This window comes from Herpailurus yagouaroundi, unplaced genomic scaffold, assembly GCF_014898765.1.
Source record: "Herpailurus yagouaroundi ecotype Mexico unplaced genomic scaffold, PumYag 192, whole genome shotgun sequence".
Taxonomy (NCBI): Eukaryota; Metazoa; Chordata; class Mammalia; order Carnivora; family Felidae; genus Herpailurus; species Herpailurus yagouaroundi.
Window position 1 is genome coordinate 24,414,708 of NW_024412423.1, and position 22,316 is coordinate 24,437,023.

Consider the following 22,316-nt stretch of genomic DNA (forward strand, 5'->3'; position numbering starts at 1 on the left):
TAAAAAAAAAAAAAAAAAAAAGAAACGTGGTTAGGAGTGCCTGGGTGGCTCAGTTGGTTAAGTGTCCAACTTCGGCTCAGGTCACGGTCTCATAGTTCATGAGTTCAAGCTCCATCCACATCAGGCTCTCTGCTGTGAGACAGAGCTGGCTTTGGATCCTCTGTCCCTGCCCTCTTTCAGCCCCTTACCCATTCATACTCTCTCTCAAAAATAAACTTAGAAACACTGTTAAATAAAAATGTGTTGAAAAAAAAGAAAGTGGGGGAGGGAAAGAGAGAGAGAATGAGAGAGAGAAGGAGGGAGGGAGGATGGGAAGGAGAGGGAAAGCGGTATGTAGATGAGCAGAAGCACTAGCAAAATGGCGCTGTGATTAAAAGTGTCACTTAGAATTTTGACTTCTCAACTTACCAGCCATATGACTCAGGCAAATTACTGAACCTATCTGTGCTCTGCCTCCTCAACAGTAAAGAAAAGATGATAATGGCACTGCCTTCGAGGCTTGTTGTGAGAATCCAATGCAGTAATACACTTAAAGCAGTCAACAGAGAGCCTGGTGCATAGGGAGTGCTCACTTAAACTGCTTTTTATTACTATTAAAATTAGGAGCGGAAGTCAAGATTCTGATCATTCATTTAACAAGCAACTCAAATTCCCCATGTCAACAGAGCAAAGTGAGACGGAGAGAGCTGGGTTCAAATCTTAACGCTACCGCTTATTCAACCACTCGGATCATTAGCTTCTTCCACTGTGAAAGAGGGATCATACTAGAATACTCGCATTTGGTGGTGATGTAATTAAGTGAAATAACGCATGTGAAGTGACTGCCACATGCTTGGCTTTCAATGAGTATTAGTAAGTGCCAGCTATGATGGCTGTTACCTCCACCAGGGAAAGGCAATTCAGTCTGACCAGTGCCTGTGTGCCTGGGAAGGGGTTAAGAGTGGAGCGCTGGGAGCCATTTAACCAAGCTCCAGACTCTGATCCTTGTTTCCCAGGCTTTCAGGGGAGTCCCAGGGCCTCCAGGCTCACCTCCTCAGTGCACCAAATCCTCAACAAAGGTTGTCTTTACAGCTTGTGAGCAACTGCCTCCGCAGATACGTCACAGCATGAAGAAGCAGCCATGTTTTGACCTAAACTTTCTCTTCTCAACCTTTTTTGTTTTGTTTTCCTGGAGGTCACCCCAATCAAATCACATTGTAAAGTGAGGAGGAAAAATGTAAACAGAGTTAGTATATCCCATGGATTCCAAGCAACACGCAGTTCCCTAAAGGTTCCACACTGTGCCTTCCACTGGAGCCCCTGCACGTGCCCCACTCCTCACCACACACACACAAATGAACACAGCAGGCCCCTTTAGGAGCTCATGTACCAATGGGGACACAGGCATGCAGGCAGAGGAGGAAGGCCTGACCAGCCAGTACTCCTTCAAGATGGGGCCCACACAACACCTCCTCAGTGATGCTGCCCCCATGACCATCCCCATCCTCCACACTGCTGAGTACCTATTTGCCTAGCCATGCATCTCTATTCTCAGACCATGTGCTCTTCAGTGACAGGGTCTCTGTGCTCACAGCGCTCACAGAGCCCATACTATCTGCCTGGCACAGGGTAGCAATGTTCTAAGGCTTTATCTATATTAATTCATTTAATCCTCACACTAACTCTATGAAATTAAGTACTGCTATTACGCCCATATTACAGATGAAGACACTGAGGTACAGAAAGATTAAGTAAGCTGCCTCGTATCTCACATCTAGAAAATGGTGGAGCCAGGATTTGAAGGCTGACAGTCTGACCACTCAATAAAACGGCTACTATATGAAAATGGATCCTTAAGGCAGGGTGTCAGTGAGGGCGTCAGAGAGGCTCTAGTAGAAGGGAGGGAACACAAATCATGGGTTGACAGAGTAAGTGTCTTCTCTGGCCCAAGCTCACTGAATCCCATGCCCTCACTTTACAGATGGGAAAACAGACACCATGCCAGGGACAGAGCTAGAACAAGTGCACTCACTCTTGATCAGGGGTGAAGCTACGGCTCAGACCCAGGCCTCCCTTCAGACTCGACTCCTGCCTCATCTCTACTTCTTCCTCTGAACCTGCACATCTTCAATCTGGCCCCTGCCCTACCCCTATAACGTAGTTTTACAACAAACAGTGGTGAAGCCACTTTCTATAGAGGACTCTGATGAGTTTATCTGCTGCTACCTGCCTTCATATAATGGTGTTTACACACTACCACTGGGTTAGACCAAAGCAACAAAGACAAATACCCGGCCAGGAGATAAGGATCCAGAGTGGAACATCTTCTACTTATCCAAGTTTGTAAATACTTTGGACTTGAGGGGGGATAAAGAAAGTTATTCAACAAATACATGGTAAAAAGGTTAGAAAAAGCTGGTTCCATTCATACAATCTACAACCTCACCTACAGTGTTGTATTTGTTGGTTTGGTTTTTTTTTTGTTGTTGTTGGGTGCGGTTTTTTGGGGGGGGAGGGGATAGTGGGGAAGTGTTTGGTTTTGTCTTAATAGCTTAAGACAACACAAATTTATTTTCTTACACTTCTGGAAGTCAGAAATCCCAAATGCATCTCTCTGGATTAAAATAAAGGTGTCAACAGGGCTGCATTCCTTCTGAAGGCTCTAAGGGAAAATATGTTTCTTTGCCTTTCCTGCTTCTAGAGGCTACTCGCATTCCTTGGTTCATGGCCCCCATCTTTAAAGATGGAAACATCAAGTTGAGTTTGTGTCGGGTCATATCTCTCTGATTCTCTTTATTCTACCTCCATCTTCCACTTCAAAGAGCCCCTCTGACTCTACTGGACCCACAGGGATAATGCATGGTCATCTCCCTATTGCTTGTCCACTGATCTACAACATTAATTCCATCTGTACAGTGAACTGCTCTTTGACAGTTAGAACCTAACATATTCATAGGCTCCAGGAATCAGGACATGGACATCTTGGGAGAGGGTCATTACTTTGTATACTACACTATATGATTAATAGTTACTGATATACCCTAATGCAAGGTTTTTCAAAAAATGATTAACCCACGGTACATTTTTCAGTTGACATCTAGCATTGGTCATTAGAGTTGCAAAAGATAGAATTCCTTTCATTCTGTAAATATCAATATTTACATCACTTTTCAAAGTATCCAAGTGAATATAAATGTGATGGTGGTTTGATATCAACCTTTTCATATGTTTTTTCAACACATGCACTGTACTCACTTTATATCAAATTATTCTGCACTTACTGTTACTGCCCAAAAGTCATTCAGCTGTTTAGTTTCTGTTGCTAGACCTAAGATGTGAGCACTCCCTTGCTGATTTCATTCTGGATGAAAAAGACTAGAAATGAATTGCAAAGGCTGTGTGTTTTATGGGGTATATACCTCAGTTTAAAAGGGGAAGGGGATTAGACTAGATCACTATACAACCTGAAAGTCTATCCAGAGGCCAGAGACAAAGGCAGGCTCTACTGAGAGGCAGGCTCCGGAGGCCCGAACGCAGGGTGCCTCAGACCCTCAGCTTGCCTTTACCCTTTACCCTCACAAGTACCCTTCACCATAGCAAGTCTCAGCTTAAATTTTATCTCCCCAAAGAGCCCTTCCCAGATCCCCCCACCCATCTAAACTGCGTCTCCTTGATACTCTCTAATTATATACCATGTTCCCTACCTCAAAGGACTTATCACAATCTGTGCACAGACATTACTTGTGTGCTGATTTGATGAGCATCTGTCTTCACCCCCAGACCACAAACTGCGTGACAGCAGGCAACGGAATCACCCCTGTTACCATTACAACCACATAGCCCAACGAAGTGCCCAGCATGTAAGAGGCACTCAAACATCTGGGTTGAATTGAATGAAAAAATGATTACCAACTCAGCTTTCCAAATACCGTGATCCTGAAAAAGGAGGTGGTGTTCTGGAAAAGGGAAATAGGTATTTTGGTCACTGGAGAGGTATCTGCCTCACAATAAAGAAGGTGGAACTGTGCTTTAAGAAAAAGAAAAAAGGAAAATCCTTCATATCACATGTACCTTCCAGCACTTTACTAAAATAGTAAGGCCCTTAATGACAAGAAATAGTATGTCCTGTGTCTGTGTTTGGCCCAGGGGTTTGTAGGTTCCAGAATGGGCCACACCCCCTCAACCATCTCTCCTAGTGAAGCATGCCGGTGCTGCCTCATGTCCCCAACCATTAAGACGCACACCTTTGGGTGAAGCAGTGTCTTTGCTGGCTCCTCTTTTCAAGGCTCCAGATGGCTGAGGATGAGGGCGGGGCAGCAAAAGGAGGAAAAGGCACACATTTCGCAGCCGCACACCCCTGCTGAGACTCAGGCCTGGTGCTTGGCACCTCCATCTCTGAGCATGAGTGCTCAAAGAAACTCAGGTGACTAATGTTGAAACAGGAAAAATTTTTAACAGCCTCACAATCCACACTGAAAATCCCTGAGATGAGATGATGACTGGGGAGAAGTGGGGTCACCCTTCACCCAGAGTTTGAACCAACATGAGTTACAGACTTTGCTCTGGTGCCCAAGCTCATTTAGAGGCATGACGGCTTAGCGGTTAAGAGTATGGGTGCCATGATCAGACAGGCATGGGTGTGAGGGTCTTTCACCCAACTAAAGGCCATGTGATGCAGGGCAAGTCACCTAACCTCTTTGGAGCTTTAGCTTCCTCTCCAGCTACCAAATGAGTTCTCGCGAGGGTTCAATGAAATGATGCAATAATAGTGCGTGGTGAGCGATTAGCTGGGGTTGAGTTTACCTGGACGTTCTCTTCAGTCACCTCGATTTCTGCCGTATAGATGTAGTCAATCAGCTTATTCAGCGTCCTCCCATCCACGTCCTTGATTTCTATCTTCTTGGCTTTACTCTCAGACATGTCACCTACAGTCCAAAACAAAACCAAAACGGACACGAACTTGGTGCTTAACTTTCACATAGCCTCCTGCCCTGTGTTGGCAGCATAAAAGCACTGGGAGGTGGCAGAAGGGATTCAGGCATGGAGGAGGATAAAACAGCTGACCTCAAGGGCACATCAACTTTGGGTCTGTGATCATCTGCAAACCCAACTCTATGCATTCCTCACTCTGTCTGTTGCCCATTCCCATTTTGAAGGCAAATCTGTGTGCAGTAGTAACTCATTCAACCAACATTTACTATAAACCTGTACATACAGGGCCCAGAAAAGTGAACAAGATATGCACCTGCCCTCAAGGAGCGCACAGTTTAGCAGGGCAGATATATAAAAATGTATGAGGCGATAGGAGCTTAATGGAGATATAAATAACATGCCAATATAACAACAATACAAAGTAACATTTATCGAGTGCTAACGACAGCTAAGCAATGGGCTAAGCACTTTAAAGTGGCACCTCTTTCAATCTTCACAACAACCTAGGAGTTTCATTAATACTATCCCCAGTTCACAGATGAAGAAACTGAGGCACAGGAGGGTGGGTATTCATTTTGCCCACAGTTACACATCTAGGAAGGGGCCAGGCTGGGACTGAAACCAGTGAGTGTGACTCCAGAGTGCACACTCTACTCACGATCCTCTACTAAATCCCAAGAATGCAAAAGATGGAGCAAACAAGCCCTGGGAAGCCATCCTAGTAGGAGGTCACACTTAAGCTGGGTATTTCCATGGGCAGCAAAGGTGAGGAAGGATGAGCCGGATGCAGGAGCCATAAGTTGTAAAGGCAGGAAAGTGCCAAAAGGATAAATCTGGAGAAGAGTGAGAGGCTGGTATGGGGTGCCAGTGAGAAGAAGCTGGAGAGGGAGGCAGCAGCCGGGGCTTGCAGAGCCCTGTAAGCCACGCAAATGAGTTTGGACTTGATCCTAGGAGTAGCACCACTGGAAGGTTTTAAACAGGGGAATGACATCAACAGATGGGTATTTCTGAATGAAATTTTGGATGCACAGTGGAAGCTGGATCAGAGGCAGGGAAAACAGTTGGGAGGCCCTGATAATAATCCAACAAAGAAAAGGACAGAGCCTGTGAACTAGGGCAGCAGCAGTACCACATGTGCACAGAAATGAGGCCCCTTTCCCCAGCCTGCCCTCTTACACAGCACATGGGTTTGCCTACAGCCAAACTCATCCAACAAGGGCTGCTGATTCCAGTAGGAAAAGACAGGCTAGACATGTGTCTTTGTAGACTGAAATAAAGGGCAACTTGACTGCAAGAAACAGGGATTCAGAAGCCCTTATGTGAGTATGAAAACAGAGCCCGGGTAGTTGTTTTCTCTCTGTGGAATTTGTGTGCTGGAGCCAAGAAAATAAAGTACAGTACAGCGTGTGGGCTGCAGACGCCCACCTCCAAGCAGCATGGGCAGCACATGATTCCTCCACCAATCTACAGTTCCCAGCGCAACACAGTTAGAGATTTGAATGAGTCTGGAAGAGGGAGGAAAATCATTCCAAATTCTGCCCACTCCTTCCACCATCAGACCAGGTAGACCAGAGACCCTCCACCCTGTTCAGTCTTCTCTCTGATTACCGGTAGAAGTCAGTGAAAAGGCCTCAGCACAAGGCCTTGAGGCAGGACAAACTGGCAAAGGGGAAAGAGGAAAAGATAGGGGATTTCTACTGCACCCATTAGACAGGCTCTCACAATCTCTCTTGAGTTTACTCCAAGACACATAAAATAAAAATCCACACCCAAGAAAATCAAAAGTTCAACTTATCTTTCTAAACAGCTATTAAGAAAGTCATCAGTAAGAGTCCAGCTGATAATTATAATGCAAATGATAATTACAGGCAGCCAATTATTAGTTTAAGAACTTGGGCCTTAGAAAAAAGACTGAAAAAAAAAGAAACACCTGACTGCAAGAACCAAGGGATTCAGAAGCCCTTCTGTGAGTGTGAAATCAGAGCCTGGCTTGATTGTTTTCTCTCTGTGGAAGCTGTACTTGAGAATAAGATCAATCAGTTTTGTAACTTCCGGGTAAACAAGTAGAAACTCCTGAAATTACACGAAGTTACCAGTATATATGGGCAAAAGTTTTATTTTTCTGGGGGATGCAAGATCATTCTTAGTCAAATGTATAGCAAACATTCAGACACAGATGGTGGAACTTTGGGAGATTTTTCTTCCTGCTTCTTTACATGGCTCCAAAATTTCTAATTTTCTATATTAAATACTTAAACTTCAATAAGCAAACGGGAAAACCACGTGAAGGAAAAACTATGGCCTCAAAAACCAAAATCTATTTTAAGAAAGTTCCTTTATAGGATATTAGAAACCGGTATAAATCACACAGACTTGTAAAATCCAACATTATTTCTTATAAACCAACAGAAATTACTGCACCAAACTAAGGCTTCAGCTTAAACAGACTCTGAAAGTGGTAGCAGTAATAGCTGCTACTGTGTGCCAGAACCTCTGCCAAGGGTTTATACACGTTATTTCATTCAATCCTTGTAACAACCCCCGGAGGTAGATATTATTTCCATTTTATAAACTATAGAACTGGCATTTCAAAAGGTATTTGCATATGGCTGTGAGAGGCAGGGCTGGGATTTGAATCTTGGCCTAACTCTAGACCGCATGTCATTTCTCACAAATCCCTGGATAATTTAAACCTAACCCTAACTAATGACCTTCATAAAAGTATTCCCAAACAAGGCCTTGGTCCAAATTCTAAGGACAACTTAGTATGTAAGACCTAGCAAACAAGAACCAAGAGGGAGAAGATCTTGTCAAGCTCATTTGCCAAGATATCCTCAACACCTAACAAAGTGCTTGGCATATAACAAGCACTTAAAAAATACTTGTTGGAGGAAAAAGAAGAAAAGGAAAAAAAGGGGCTTTCCTTGATATCTCATAATTCCATGGATTCCAGTAATTCCTGAGGAGCAGAAACCAACAAAGGCTTGGTCATTCTTGCTCCTTTCCTTACCTCGACTACTCTGACAAAATAAAACAAAACATGAGCTCTCTATGTCCTTCCATCTTCAAGGTCAACCCAAGAGCCCTCCTCCTCTGCTTTTGCCAAGAGGCCCAGCCCAACCACCTCAGATTTGAATTTTCTTTTTTTTTTAATATGAAATTTATCGTCAAATTGGTTTCCATACAACACCCAATACTCATCCCAGCAGGTGTCCTCCTCAATGCCCATCACCCATTTTCCCCTCCCTCCCACCCCCCATCAACCCTCAGTTTGTTCTCAGTTTTTAAGAGGCTCTTATGGTTTGCTTCCCTCCCTAACTCTTTTTTCCTTCCCCTCCCCCATGGTCTTAGGTTTCTCAGGATCCACGTAAGAGTGAAAACATATGGTATCTGTCTTTCTCTGCATGGCTTATTTCACTTAGCATAACACTCTCCAGTTCCATCCATATTGCTATAAAAGCCCATATTTCATTCTTTCTCATTGCCAAGTAGTATTCCACTGTGTATATAAACCACAATTTCTTTATCCATTCATCAGTTGATGGACATTTAGGCTCTTTCCATAATTTGGTTATTGTTGTAAGCGCTGCTGTAAACATTGGGGTACAAGTGCTCCTATGCATCAGCAGTCCTGTATCCCTTGGGTAAATTCCTAGCAGTGCTATTGCTGGGTCATAGGGTAGATGTATTTTTAATTTTTTGAGGAACCTCCACACTGTTTTCCAGAGTGGCTGCACCAGTTTGCATTCCCACCAACAACAGTGCAAGAGGGTTCCCATTTCTCCACATCCTCTCCAGCATCTATAGTCTCCTGATTTATTCATTTTCAGAAAACGTGTTAGTCGCACATCTTTCTAGCCTCTTCCACTTCTGCCTGTCATCTGTTACCATGCATGTCCTATTCCTCCAAAAAGAACATGATCCATTCAAGGGCAGATATTTGTTCATTCATTCATTCATTCAACAAACACATATCAAGCAGTCCCTATGTGCCAAGCACTGTGCTGGACCAGAGGACACAACCATGAATAAGTTATGGCCCTGCCCTCATGGAGCTCAGTCCAGTGGGGAGAGACAAGTAAACCAACAATTATGAAATGTGTTAAATACTAGAAAAGAGGGCTTAGCTTAAAGAGTTGTTAAGCAGGGATTCCTGCACCCTGACCTGTATGCAAAATGAATAGTACACAGGAACCCGTATTTGCCACTGGGGAGAAGAGAATCCATTGTTTTCATCAGATTGATTCATCATGGTTAAGAACCACAGATCTAAAGTGAGATCTGGAGAAGGAGTCATGGTTAGTTAGGAGAGAAGGGAGTATGAGGGAAGAATCAATATTCCAGGCAAAGACAGTAGTAGTGTATGTAAAGGTCTGGAGGCAAGAAAGAACAGGACCTGTTCTGGGCCCACAAGAAGCTGAATGTGGCAGAAGCACAGCAAAGAGAGGAATGGGGGGGGGGGGGGGGAAGAGAGAGAGAGAGAGAGAGTAATGGGGAGTCAAGGCTGGAGACAGAAGCAGAATCTAGGCAAATGGAAGGCCTTGTGGGCCATGCTAAGGAGTTCAGACTGCATCCTGAAAGCAATGGAAAGCCCCTGACGGATTTTTTTTTCTTTCAGCTATCAGGTTATGTTAATGAGGGATCAGACCAGGATCAAAATATTGATTCAAAGGATACTCTATGCTTGTTCAAATGGCGGAATGATTAAGCCAATTACTTTCTTTTAGTTTTTAGTATTAAATAAATCTTAATTTAACTACGATCATTTCTGAAAATGATGTGCATTTAAACATGGCTTTCATGACACATCTTTTTTTAGTTTTACTTAAATCCAAGTTAGTTAACATATAGTGTAATAATGGTTTCAGTGCTCATCCCCACAAGTGTCCTCCTTAGTGCTCATCACCCATTTAGCCCATCCCCCAACCCAACACCCTTCCAGGAACCCTCAGTTTGTTCTCTGTATTTAAGAGTCTCTTATGGTTTGCCTCCCTCTCTATTTTTATCTTACTTTTCCTTCCCTTCCCCTATGTTCACCTGTTTTGTTTCTTAAATTCCACATATGAGTGAAATCATGTGTTATTTACCTTTCTCTGACTTATTTCACTTAGCATCATATACTTTAGTTCCATCCATGTTATTGTAAATGGCAAGATTTCATTCTTTTTGATGGCTGAGCAATATCCCACTGTGCATATATACCATATCTTTGTTATCCATTCGTCAGTTGATGGGCATTTGGGCTCTTTCCATAATTTGGCTATTGTTGATAGTGCTGCTATAAACATTGTGGTGCATGTGCCACTTCAAAAGCCCCTGACAGATTTTAAGCAGGTGAGGGATGCATCAGATTGATTTTTTGGAAAGTCACTATAGCTACAGTATAGAGAACAGGCTGGGGTTGAAGGAACAAAATAGGAGGCAGGTTGACTAGTACCAAAGCTGCTGCAGGAAATTAGGTGAAAGATGAAAGTGACCTGGACTAAAAGAGTAGATCTTAAATTTCTTTAAATCCTCAGGCCATACCTTAAGACCTTGTACCTAGACATCCCCAAGAACCACAGAGAACCCAGGAAAGCAAGCAACCCCACACCTCTATCAAGTGATGATGAGGCATTAATACCCTGAGCCCACATATTCTTTAAAACCCAGTTCCTTTAACACCATAAGATGGGGCTGTTTTTAATGTACTCAGATGACACGTAGGGACCCATATGGAGTGGAAATACTCTAGTACACAGAACCCATAGTAAAGGACAAAAAAAAAAGAGAGAAAAAAACTGACTAGGCTATTTTGGTAAAATGTGCTTCCCTAGGGATGGAGGAGCTAGATGGGGAGGAAGCAGGGCAATCTAAAGTATTCCCTATTCACAGGACGAAGATGGGCAGAACATAGCACTGCTGGCCTCTCTAATCCCTGTGCTAAAGGAGTGCTGAGCAGTTTGAGTGACAGCCCATCCTGGATCTTCTTGCAAGCTGGCTGCCTCTCAACACTCTCCTCTGGGCACTCAGACCTCACTGTCACATTTATCCCAAGTTATTCTGTGCAGAACATGCTCAAGGAGCAGGGTTGATATCTGGGACATTTGGGCAATATGAACTCAGAGGACAAAAAAGTAAAAACACTTTAAGCCCGAATAAAAAGATCGTAATCACACCACTCAAGTCAGAAGAACGTCACGAGTATTTCTTTTTCATTTTGGCCTTAAACATGCTGATAGAAATGGACTTAACAAGAGTCAGCTGATAAAATGAACAACTCAGACAACAAAAGATGTTGGTGAGGATGTGGAGAAAGGGGAACACTTTTGCACTGCTGGTAAGAATGCAAACTGGTGCAGCCACTCTGGAAAGCAGTACGGAGGTCCCTCAAAAAATTAAACATAGAACTACCTTATGACCCGGCAATTGCACTACTAGGTATTTATTCAAAGGATACATAGGGGCACATGCACACATAGTCTGCTGATTCATAGGGGCACATGCGCCCCAATGTTTATAGCAGCACTATCGACAATAGCCAAAGTATGGGAAGAGCCCAAATGTTCATCGATTGATGAATGGATAAAGAAGATGTGGCATATATATATGATGGAATATTACTGGTAATAAGAAAGAATGAAAGCTTGCCATTTACAATAACATGGATGGAACTAGAATGTATTATGCTAAGCAAAATAAGTCAGAGAAAGACAAATATCATATGATTTCACTCATATGCAGAATTTAAGAAACAAAACAGATGAACATATGGGAAAGGAAGGCAAAATAAGATAACAGGGAGGCAAACCATAAGAGACTCTTAAATACAGAGAACAAACAGAGTTGATGGAGGGGGAGGGTGGGGAGAAGGGCTAAAGGGGTGATGAGTATTAAGGAGGACACCAGTCGGGATGAGCACTGGGTGATATATGTAAGTGATGAATCACTAAATTCTATTTCTGAAATCATTATTACACTATACATTAACTAACTTGGATTTAAAATTAAAAACAAAATAAAATAAATTATCTAAATTTTTGAAAGAAAAAACAGTCAGCTGGGCCTTTTCATGATTAAGTTATGAATTCTGAAGCTGAATCTGATAATTAGAACAAAATTTTACAATGTTACTCTTTAAACCTGCTTACCAAGATTTAAGCCAAATCAAGGGATCTCAAAAAATACACAAATCTCACAAAATGCCAATGGAAGCATAAGCTGGTCCAACTGTTCTAGGAAATGTGAATTTGTGGCATGTGTCTCAAATCTTCAACATGTGCACACCCCTATTCTAGGGGTCTATTCTAAGGAAATAATTATAACATAAATAAATATTAAGAAGCAAAGATACCCATGACAGTATTACTTATAATAGCAAAATATTAGAAAGAATTAGAATTTCTAACCAAAATGGAAATCAATTTTTGACTTGGACATACATGATGGAATCTTACGAAGCCATTGAAATAATGACGTAGATGTGATTTCACTGATGTGAAAATATACTGACCATAGACCAATGGTTTGATTAAGCAAATTTTCACTGAGCACCTACTACATGGAAGATCCAGGTAGGCAGTGGGGAGATAGCAGTGAATTAAGGTAGAGTTCTTAACTGACTGACCAGAGCAATCAGATATTGAGGAAGTAATGAAATAAGCAGTGATACTAAAGACAAGCATAACATATGGTATCACAAGAGTAAATAACAAAAGAATTTAACCTAATCCAAGGGGATCATGGGAAAGTCTACCTGAGGAAGTGTTGCTTAAGCAGTAATGAGAGATGAATAGGAGTTAGACAGGCAAAGAGGCAGGGGGAAGAACATCCCAGGAAGATGAACAGTAATTTTTTTTAAGTATACACATTATATCAACTATGTATATACAAAATGGCTCATTTATATTAAAATTTTATTTTGGTGGGTTTTTAAATTTTTTATTTTTTTAGGTATTTTTTATTTTTTTATTTTTTGAGAGAGAGCGAGCGAGCACAAACAAGGGAGAGGGGCAGAGGGAGAGAGAGAGAATCTCAAGCTACCAAGCTACCATGTTCAGCACAGAGCCAGATATGGGGCTCGATCCCACAACCCCGGGATCATGACCTGAGCCAAAAATCAAGAGTCAGATGCTCAACTGACTGAGCCACCCAGGTGCCCCTATGTTAAAATTTTATGGCGTATATGTATATATTTATAAATATAAAATCTGAAAGGATATGAACTATAATCTTATCTAGATGATGTATTACATATATTTTTTTTTTTCTGCTTGTCCACATTCTCTAATTTCTTTTCTGCAATCAACATATGTGAGTAGTGTTTGAAGAGGTACATGGGTGAGTGGAAAGACAGACAGATATGGCTGGCTGGCTGGCTGGCTGGCTGGAAGGATGAAAGGATGGACAGTAACCAGATTCAACAGATGACTTGAGCTGGGCATCATATTAGACTGTTTCTTCTTGATTTTTTCCTCCCTTTAACGACTAGAATCCAACATCTGCTCCAGAAGCATTCAGATTCTTTATGTTTCTAAAATCATCTTGTTCTTGCTTGGGCCCTTGCACTACTCCAGAGGCAAGTTCATTAGCAACAAGTGGAGGCAACACTACAATTCATCGCAATTCCAAACAGATTTCCTCTCTCAATACTGGACTTTCCAAACCACATACACAAGAAAACAATGAATGGCAGAGCTACTTAGTGAAGTTGCAACCAAATAACTATTGCAAACAAAATGAATTATTTTTTTTAAATAGACAGATGAACGAGAGAGGTAAATAAAGACATAAAAACCTTGCTACTAGAGTTTGAAACTACTTCAAAGAGCATGCAGCTCAAAATTTCCAGGTAGTGAAATTCACTGGTTTTCACAACTACATTTTCCAGGCTGCTAATTCCTGACCCAAGGTTCAGGGTGATGGAAGAGTGGCTTGATCCACTTACCTGAGTTACAGCTCCTTCACACAATGAGCCAAGGGGGGGTCCACATTGTGAGGAACTCTCAAAACACAATCACTAAGTCACCCCCAACTAGAACCACTCTTGCCCATGAGAGGCCACATACTATATTAGGAGAAGGGAAAGAGCCTACTCAGCAAAAACAGGGTGCCTGCACTCACCCATTCTTAGCAAGCCCACCTTCATTCTTTTTAAGCTTCATTTATTTATTGTCTCCTACTAAATACCATGCCCTGTGGTTGGCTCTGAGGATGCAGCAGTGACAAGACATGGCCCTCGAATGCCCAAAGCTCATAATCAACTATGGAAACATTTCATTCATTCATTTAAAATACATTTGACTCTGGTCGTGTACCACATGCTTAGGATATGGTAGCAAACAGGTCCAACAAGACTCCTGTCCTTAAGGAGCTTACAGTCTAGTGAGGAGAGACAGATTAAAAAAAAAAAATCAACAACCAACAACAGGATTTTCAGGTAGGGATAAACGTTAGGAAAAACTATGTATTCAAGTTATGAGACAGAAGGGAACTTAGTGAGGAACCATGGCAAAGGTGGTCAGAGGAGGCCCTCTGGGGAGACACATGGCCTGTAATCTGCAGGATGAGAAGCCGCCGATACACAAAACGTCACAGCACAGGCACTGAGGATGCCAGAAAACAGACAGCAACACAAGAGTGATAGTGACCACACTCACAAACAGCAATGGGTACTTGGGGAACGTGGGGAAGGGACACCTGACGTAGCCTGAGGGTCTCAGCAGGCACAACTGGTCTTCAGTGAGCAGGGGAGGTGCTGTGAGGCACTACAGACAGGAAGCTCCATGGGTTTCAAGGCATTCAGTCTCACATGTGAAATAGCTGGACTGGACTATTTGGCATATACAGGAAACAGGGACCCTCTAGAAAGTTTGCAAAGGTGCCAGATGGTGAAAATTCCTATCTTACTCTCCTCTCCCCTCCAAGCCCTGCCATCACTTCTCCCAAATCTCTTCCACACTCCTGTAAAGACTCAAGAGGGTTTGCAGACCTTGCCTGGTAGGAATGGCCAGGGAAGGACAAGCTGGTCCAGCAATGGGCCAGGCATCAAGAAGCCAAGCTCCACTCATTTCCTATGTGATCTTGGGCAAGTCCCTCCCTTTTTGTCAGCCTCAGTGTTTCTCATCTGCAAAATGAAAGAACAGAGGTGTGGGGATAAGCCCAAGAGCCTACACTTCTAAAAGCTCCCCTACATGATTATGATGCATGCTGAAGTGTGAGAACTAATCAACTCTATGGTTCTACCTCTTTTTTCCTCATAGTAGACAAGGGGCTGCATGCTGGCTGGTTCCACCAAGTCCCCCATAGTGCAAAACATGGCATCTGATACACAGAAGCTCCTTACAGTGAGTGTCATAGCATTCTGTCTCCTGCCTCCCCTCAGGCCACCACCCAAAATATTCTCTCACTGGGGCTGCAGCCCCATAATCGTGGGTTATCATTAGCCCCTCGCCATACCTGTGAACATTGCACAGAAGTAGGGGCTGCAGGCTGCCAGGACCACACGGTGGGCTTCTATCTCGACATCTTCTGCCACAATCATCACGTCACACAACAGCTGTTTACTGTAAAACACCAGTGAGGGGACAGCATGGGTCACAGCACCAATGCCCACCCCCAGCCACACAAGGATATTTTTTCTCCCACCCAGATTCCACACCGCCACCATACAAGACTGTCGCAGACATTTACCCTATCCTGAGTTAGGCAGGGGGATGAACTCGACTCGATAAGCTGGGCTATTCATGCTTTCCTAAGGCGCGCAGAGAGACCTAGCTACTCTGGTGCTGCAAATTCAGGGTTCTTTCATTTGTCTTCACATCTCTGCTCCTCAGCTCCTTCAGCTCTGACTGAGACAGAGGGACAGCAGCACAGAGAGCAATGGGAAAATCCTGGGGCAGTCAGTCGAGGGACTGAGTGAATGCCAAGGAGCATGAGCATGCCACTGAGATGTGCTGCCCACGAAAACAAGCATTAACAATTCCCCAAAGGACCTAATACCTATGAAACACTGGCAAGAGGCCAGCCAGATCGGGACAACTCAAGTATTAATCTTCCCACCCAGATTTAACATTATCACCAAGAAGGCTGTTCCCTAAAGGCCCTGTGCAAGCTCCAATCACTGCAATTATTAAGGATACTGTAACTAGCTTCAAAACAAACTATTTGTCATCCCCACTACACTGCAAGCTCTGAAAGGAACTTGTTTATTATATCTTAAACACCTGGCTGCAAGCCTAGCCTAAAGAAAGCCCTAAATTTTTACTGACTAAATAAACTTTGAAATGGGATCAATCCACACTCATAGACAGAATGAACATCAGACCACTTTGAAGGATAGAAAGGGCACCACAAAGTGTCAGTCTAAGGATTTTTCCTCCACCAGCCTTCCAATAGTAAGCATTTATTGAGTTACATATGCTAGGCTCTGTTCTAAGCACTCTTTTATACATATTATTGCATTTAATCCTGTCTAAAACCCCATGAGGTATGGTTGTTATGTTGCATATTACAAAAAAGGAAAGTGAGGTCCAGAGAAGTTAAGTAACTTTCTCAAAGTCACACAAAAAGGGAGCAGTGGAAAAAGGATGTGAATGCAGGCAGCCAAACCGCAGAACCCATCTTCCTAAAGTCTGTGGTATCCTGGTCACCACTAATCCCTCCTTCAGAGTGAAGCACTAGATGCGGAGGGAAGTCAGGACAAACTCATGTCAACTGTGATCCACTGGCAGTGGCTACTTAGCACACAATACTGGTTTGAGAAGTTTGAATCATGATGGGATCCATTTAACAGGGATGAGATGAAGAGAATGAGTCTGCCATTGGGGCACCCAGTGGCTCAGTCACTTGAGCGGCTCAGGTCATGATCTCACGGCTCATGGGTTCGAGCCCCCCGTTGGGCTCTGTGCCGACAGCTCAGAGCCTGGAGCCTGCTTCAGATTCTGGGTCTCCCTCTATCTCTGTACCTCCCCTGCTCACACTCTGCCCCCCCCCTTCTAAAATAAATAAAGATTTAAAAAAAATTTTTTTTAATGAGTCTTCCATGATTGATCGATAGGAGATAAGCTACCTATTTGCCATCCCTGGAGTGACATATTAAACCTTCGCCAACTATTCAGACATTAGTGCAGGATTGCTTATCAGAGAAAATAGAATCATAAAGCATGACAAGACTGGAGCTGTAAATGCCATTAGAGTTCATCTGGTCTATGAAGCTCAGAGAGGTGCCACAGAAGGCAGAGTCTTGAATCTAGTTCTCATTCTGGATTGGTGCCATAATTCCCCATGATTGGCTCATACTTAGGAACAAAAAATCAGAAGATAAGTTAGCCCCAATACTGAAAGGTGATCAGGAAAGTTTCAGCCTATGGAATAAAGTCCCTGTGAGGGGGCATCAGGGAAGGGTGACACCTCTGAGTGCCAAGAGGCAAAACCTGGGAATGGGACCTCACACTACAGTGGACAGCAGACTCTAAAGACAAATTTTATCAGAACAAACCAGCTCAGCTGGGAAGAGAACTGGCTCTGCCCCTAACTGGCTATGAGAACATGGGCAAAGGATCTCACTAGTTTTCTCATCTTTTTTAGCTGCCTCGGGACATCCATCATGGGGACCAAATGAGATTGCAGATGCCACCTGAGAACAGGCTAGTTTTTAACCTGGACAAAATGGATTGTAAAAATGTAGTCACAACATGAACAGACTTATCTTGGACATTTTCATTTCACTTTCATTAACTATTTTAAAGAGAAAATGGAGTTATCACTACTCTTTAAAAGTACAAGGCATTTGTCAACTATACTTCAATTAAAAAGAACTGACCAAAAAAGTGTAATTTTGTTGTTGTTCTTGTAACCAGTATTTTAACAAGGAAAGCAAAACAGATGAGTCAGAAATGCTGAGCAAATGCTGAGCCAGGTGCTGAAAAGGCAAATGTCAGAATGGGGTATCTTGCACAAACACAGAGGAGCTGATAGTTCATGAACAAAGGAAAAGAGACAAGAGGGAATGAGGTTTAAAGGTGGAGAATCCAGTTAAGCAAATACAGGAGAATAGTTCTGATGAGAAGTGTATCTCAAGGCTAGAGAAATCTAGGAAAGTGACCCAGAAACTCACCCAAAACTCAATGTAGGCTTTCCCTGGGAATGGTAAAGCCTGTCTGCACACTGAGACATCTCTTTGTATCCACTCTATATAGAAGAGAGAAGCAGCAGCTCTAAAGCACTGCATGGCTGACAAGCATTTCTAATTCCATTTACTAGAAATCCTATAGGATTCTTTATTCCTGAGCTGTCACACACTACTCCAAAAAACAATCTCAACAAGAGAAAAACAGGGCTATCCACTTTGTGATAGCTATTCGGAAGGAGCTCAGGCTCTGGAATCAAACTGACCAGGGTTCATGTCCCCTGAGTATCAGAATTCAGATATGTTGTGAACAAGATAAAGAATAGTGCTAATAGTAAACATTCTGTGAACATTAATATTTCTTTCTCTTTTTTTCCCATAAAACATTTCATTTAGGATTAGCAGTTAAGTTAACCTTCCTAAGGCTAAATTTGAGCTGCATATCAGACATCTACGTGGGGTTTATCAAGTAGGCAAATGGATTCATAAGTCTTAATTTCAAAGGTGGGAGATGGTTAAGAGGTTGGAGGAAAGAGAAAGAGCCAGCTAAAGAAACAATAAAGTAACTAGTGAAATAAGAGGAAAACTCAAAACATATGGTGTCTGAGAAGACAAGCGAAGAGAGGGCTACAAAAAGTAAGGAATGACTAACTATACCAAATAAGGAAGATAAGATTAGGGAGGCTAGGTAGGGCAAGTAGGCAAGAAAGTGAAATAGAAAATGAAAATGAAATAGAACATGAAAATGGAAGACATGCAAATTGGAAAAGAAGAAATAAAACAATATTCACAGATGACATGATCTTGTATATAGAAAATCCTATAAGAAATCCACTAAAAAAATATTAAAACAAATAAATGAGTTTAAGAAGGTTGCAAGGGTGCCTGGGTGGCTCAGTTGATTGAGCGTCTGACTCTTGATTTCAACTCAGGTCATGATCCCAGAATCATGGGATCAAGCCTTGCATCAGGCTCTGACTCTGTCTATGCTCTGAGCATAGAGCCTGCTTAAGATTCTCTCTCTCCCTCTGCCCCTCTGCCCCTCTCCCCTGCTTGTGCTCTCTCTCTCTCTCTAATAAAAAAATAATGTTGCAGAATACAAGATCAATATACAAAATTTACTGTTTCTATACACATGCAATGAACCAAAAAATGATATTAAGAAAAATTCCACTTAAAATAGCATCAAAAATAAACACTAAAGAATAAATTTAACAAAACAAGCATGAAACCTGTCCTCTAAAACTGTAAAACTCAGTTGAAAAAAATCAAGAAAGACCTGAATAGATGGAAAGACTTCCAGTGTTCATGAATTGAAAAACTTAATATTTTTAAGATGGCAATACTCCCCCAGGGGCGTCTCGGTGGCTCAGTGAGTTGAGCATGCAACTTCAGCTCAGGTCATGATTTCACGATTTCACAGTTCGTTAGTTTGAGCTCCGCATGAGGCTGGCTGCTGTCAGTGCAGGGCCTGCCTCAGATCCCCTGTCCCCTCCTCCCTCTTCCCCTCCCCTCCTCTCAAAAATAAATAAACATTAAAAAAAAAAAAAGATGGCAATACCTTCCCAAATTGTTCTACACTTTCAACCCAATTTCTATCAAACTCTCAGCTGGCTTCTTGGCAGAAACTGACAAGCTAAACCTAAAATTCATACAGAAATGCAAGGGACCTAGAATGGCCAAAACAATCTTGAAAAAGAAGAATAAGGTGAAGGATTCATGCTTCCCAATTTCAGAACTTACTACAAAGCTAAAGACAGCAGAGTAATAATATAACCATAGATATATAGATCAATAGAATAGAATTGAGAATCCAGAAATATACCCTCACAGTCAATTCATTTTTAAAAATTTTTTATCATTTATTTTTAAAATGTTTTTTATTGATGCATAGTTGACATATAATGTTATATTAGCTTCAGGAGTACAACATAGTGGTTTGACAATTCTACACATTACACAATGCTCACCATGATAAGTGTATCTACCATCTGGCAGCATACCACACTATTATAATATTATTGACTTTATTCTCTAAGCTATACCTTCCATCTCCATGACTTATTTATTTTATAAATGGAAGTTTGTACCTCTTAATTCCCTTTCTCTATTTTGCCCTTTTCTATTTTGCCACCACTCCTCTCCACTCTGGCAACCACCAGTTTGTTCTCTGAATTTACGAGTTTGTGTCTATTTTTTTGTTTGTTCATTCATTTTTTTTTTTTTTAGATTCCACATATAAAAGAAATTATATGGTATTTCTCTTTCTCTGTCGGATTTATTTCATTTAGCATAATACCCTCTAGGTCCATCCATGTTGTCACAAATGGCAAGATCTCCTTTTTTATGACTAATATTCCATATTTTATACACACACACACACACACACACACACACACACACACACACACACACACACCTTCTTCTTCATCCATTTATCTATCAAAGAACACTTAAGTTGTTTCTGTATCTTGACTATTGTAAATAATGCTAGAATAAACATAGGGGTGCATATTTATTTTCAAATTAGTGTTTCCATTTTCTTTGGGTAAATATCAGTAGTGGAATTACTGGGTTTCATGGTATTTCTATTTTTTTTTTTTTGTTTATTTATTTATTTTGAGAAAGACAGAGACAGGCACAAGTCAGGGAGGGGCAGAGAGAGATGGAGAGAGAGAGAATCCCAAGCATGCTCTGCAATGCAAACACAGAGCCCAATGTGGGACTCAAGCTTGCAAAGCCATGAGATCATGACCTGAGCTGAAACCAAGAGTCCAATACTTAACTGACTCAGCCACCCAGGTGTCCCCATGGTATTTCTATTTTTAATGTTTTGAGAAACCTCCACACTCTTTTCCACAGTGGTCACACCAATTTCTGTTCCCACTAACAGTGCACGAGGATTCCTTTTCTCCACATCCTCGCCAATACTTATTTCTTGTCTTTTTGATACTAGTCATTCTGACTAATATAAGGTGATATCTCATTGTGGTTGTGAATTGCATTTCCCTGAAGATTAGTGAGGTTGAGCATCTTTTCATGTACCTGCTGGCCATGTGTATGTCTTCTTTGGAAAAATATATTCAGATTATGTGCCCCTTTTTAATCAGATTGTTTGTTTCCTGGTGCTAAGTTGTAGAAGTTCTTTATATCTTTTGGATATAAACCCCTTATCAGATATATCTTTTGCATATATCTTCTCTCACTCAGTAGAGTGCCTTTTTGTTTTGTTGATGATTTCTTTTGTGACACAAAACAGTCAACTGAGTTTTGACCAGGGTGCCAATATATTCAAATAGGGGAAAAATTGTCTTTCCACAAATGGTGCTCAGACAACTGGATATCCACGTACAAGAAAAACAAAGGACCCCCTACTTCACATAATATACAAAAATTAACTTGGAATAGATCAAAAAAATAAATATAAGAGCTAAAACTATAAAACTCTAAGAAGAAAACATAGGGGTATATCTTCATGACTTCAGATTAGGCAATGGTTTGTTATACAGGATATCAAAACACAAACAACAAAAGAGAAAAACAAATCAGACATCAAAATTTACAACTTTTGCACTTCCAAAGACACCATCAGGATATAAAAAAAAGTGAAAAAAACCCGAACAAGGAAAGAAAAACTTTGCAAATCATGTATCTGATATGAAACTTGTGTCTGGAATATATAAACAACTTGAACACTTTTAACTCAATAATAGACATATAACCCAATTTTAAAATGGACAAAGGATCTAAATAGACATTTCTCCAAGTAAGACATAGAAACGGTCAATGATCACATAAAAAGATGCTCAACATCATTAATGATCGGAGAAATACAAATCACAACCACAATGAGATATCACCTCAGACACCAGGATGGCTGTAATCAAAAACACAGATAATAACAAACACTGGCAAGGATATAAAGAAACTGGAACCTTCATACACTGCTGGTAGAAATGTCAAATGGTGCAGTGCTTTGGAAAACAGTCTGGCAGTTCCTCCAAAAGTTAAACATGTAGTTATCATGTGACCTAGCAACCCACTCTTAGGTATATATCCAAAAGAAATGAAAACATGCATCCACACAAAAATGTATACGTGAATGTTTATAGCAGCATTATTCATAACAGCCAAAGGGTATCAAATGTGGTACATATACACAATGCAATATTATTCAGCAATAAAAAGGAATGAAATCCTGAGACATGTTACAACATGGATGAACCTTGAAAACATTATGCTGACAAAGAAGTCACAAAAGGCTTATTACATAATTCCAAAACAAGCAAATCTATAG

General features: G+C 41.6%; 1 protein-coding gene across 6 annotated transcripts in view; it reads right to left on the minus strand.

Annotated features, from left to right (window-relative positions):
• KLHL3 (kelch like family member 3) overlaps positions 1-22,316 on the minus strand; it is a 145,262-nt gene that overhangs the window by 68,689 nt on the left and 54,257 nt on the right. For 4 of the 6 annotated variants that reach the window (XM_040444568.1, XM_040444567.1, XM_040444566.1 and 1 more), the window contains exons 3-4: positions 15,349-15,455; positions 4,783-4,904 (exon numbers count right to left, since the gene is read on the minus strand). In XM_040444568.1, coding sequence (XP_040300502.1) covers positions 4,783-4,904; positions 15,349-15,455 — 229 coding nt within the window. Of the gene's footprint in view, positions 1-4,782; positions 4,905-14,881; positions 15,017-15,348; positions 15,456-22,316 lie in introns of those variants that run through there. The other 2 variants (XM_040444569.1, XM_040444570.1) reach the window with 2 other exon arrangements.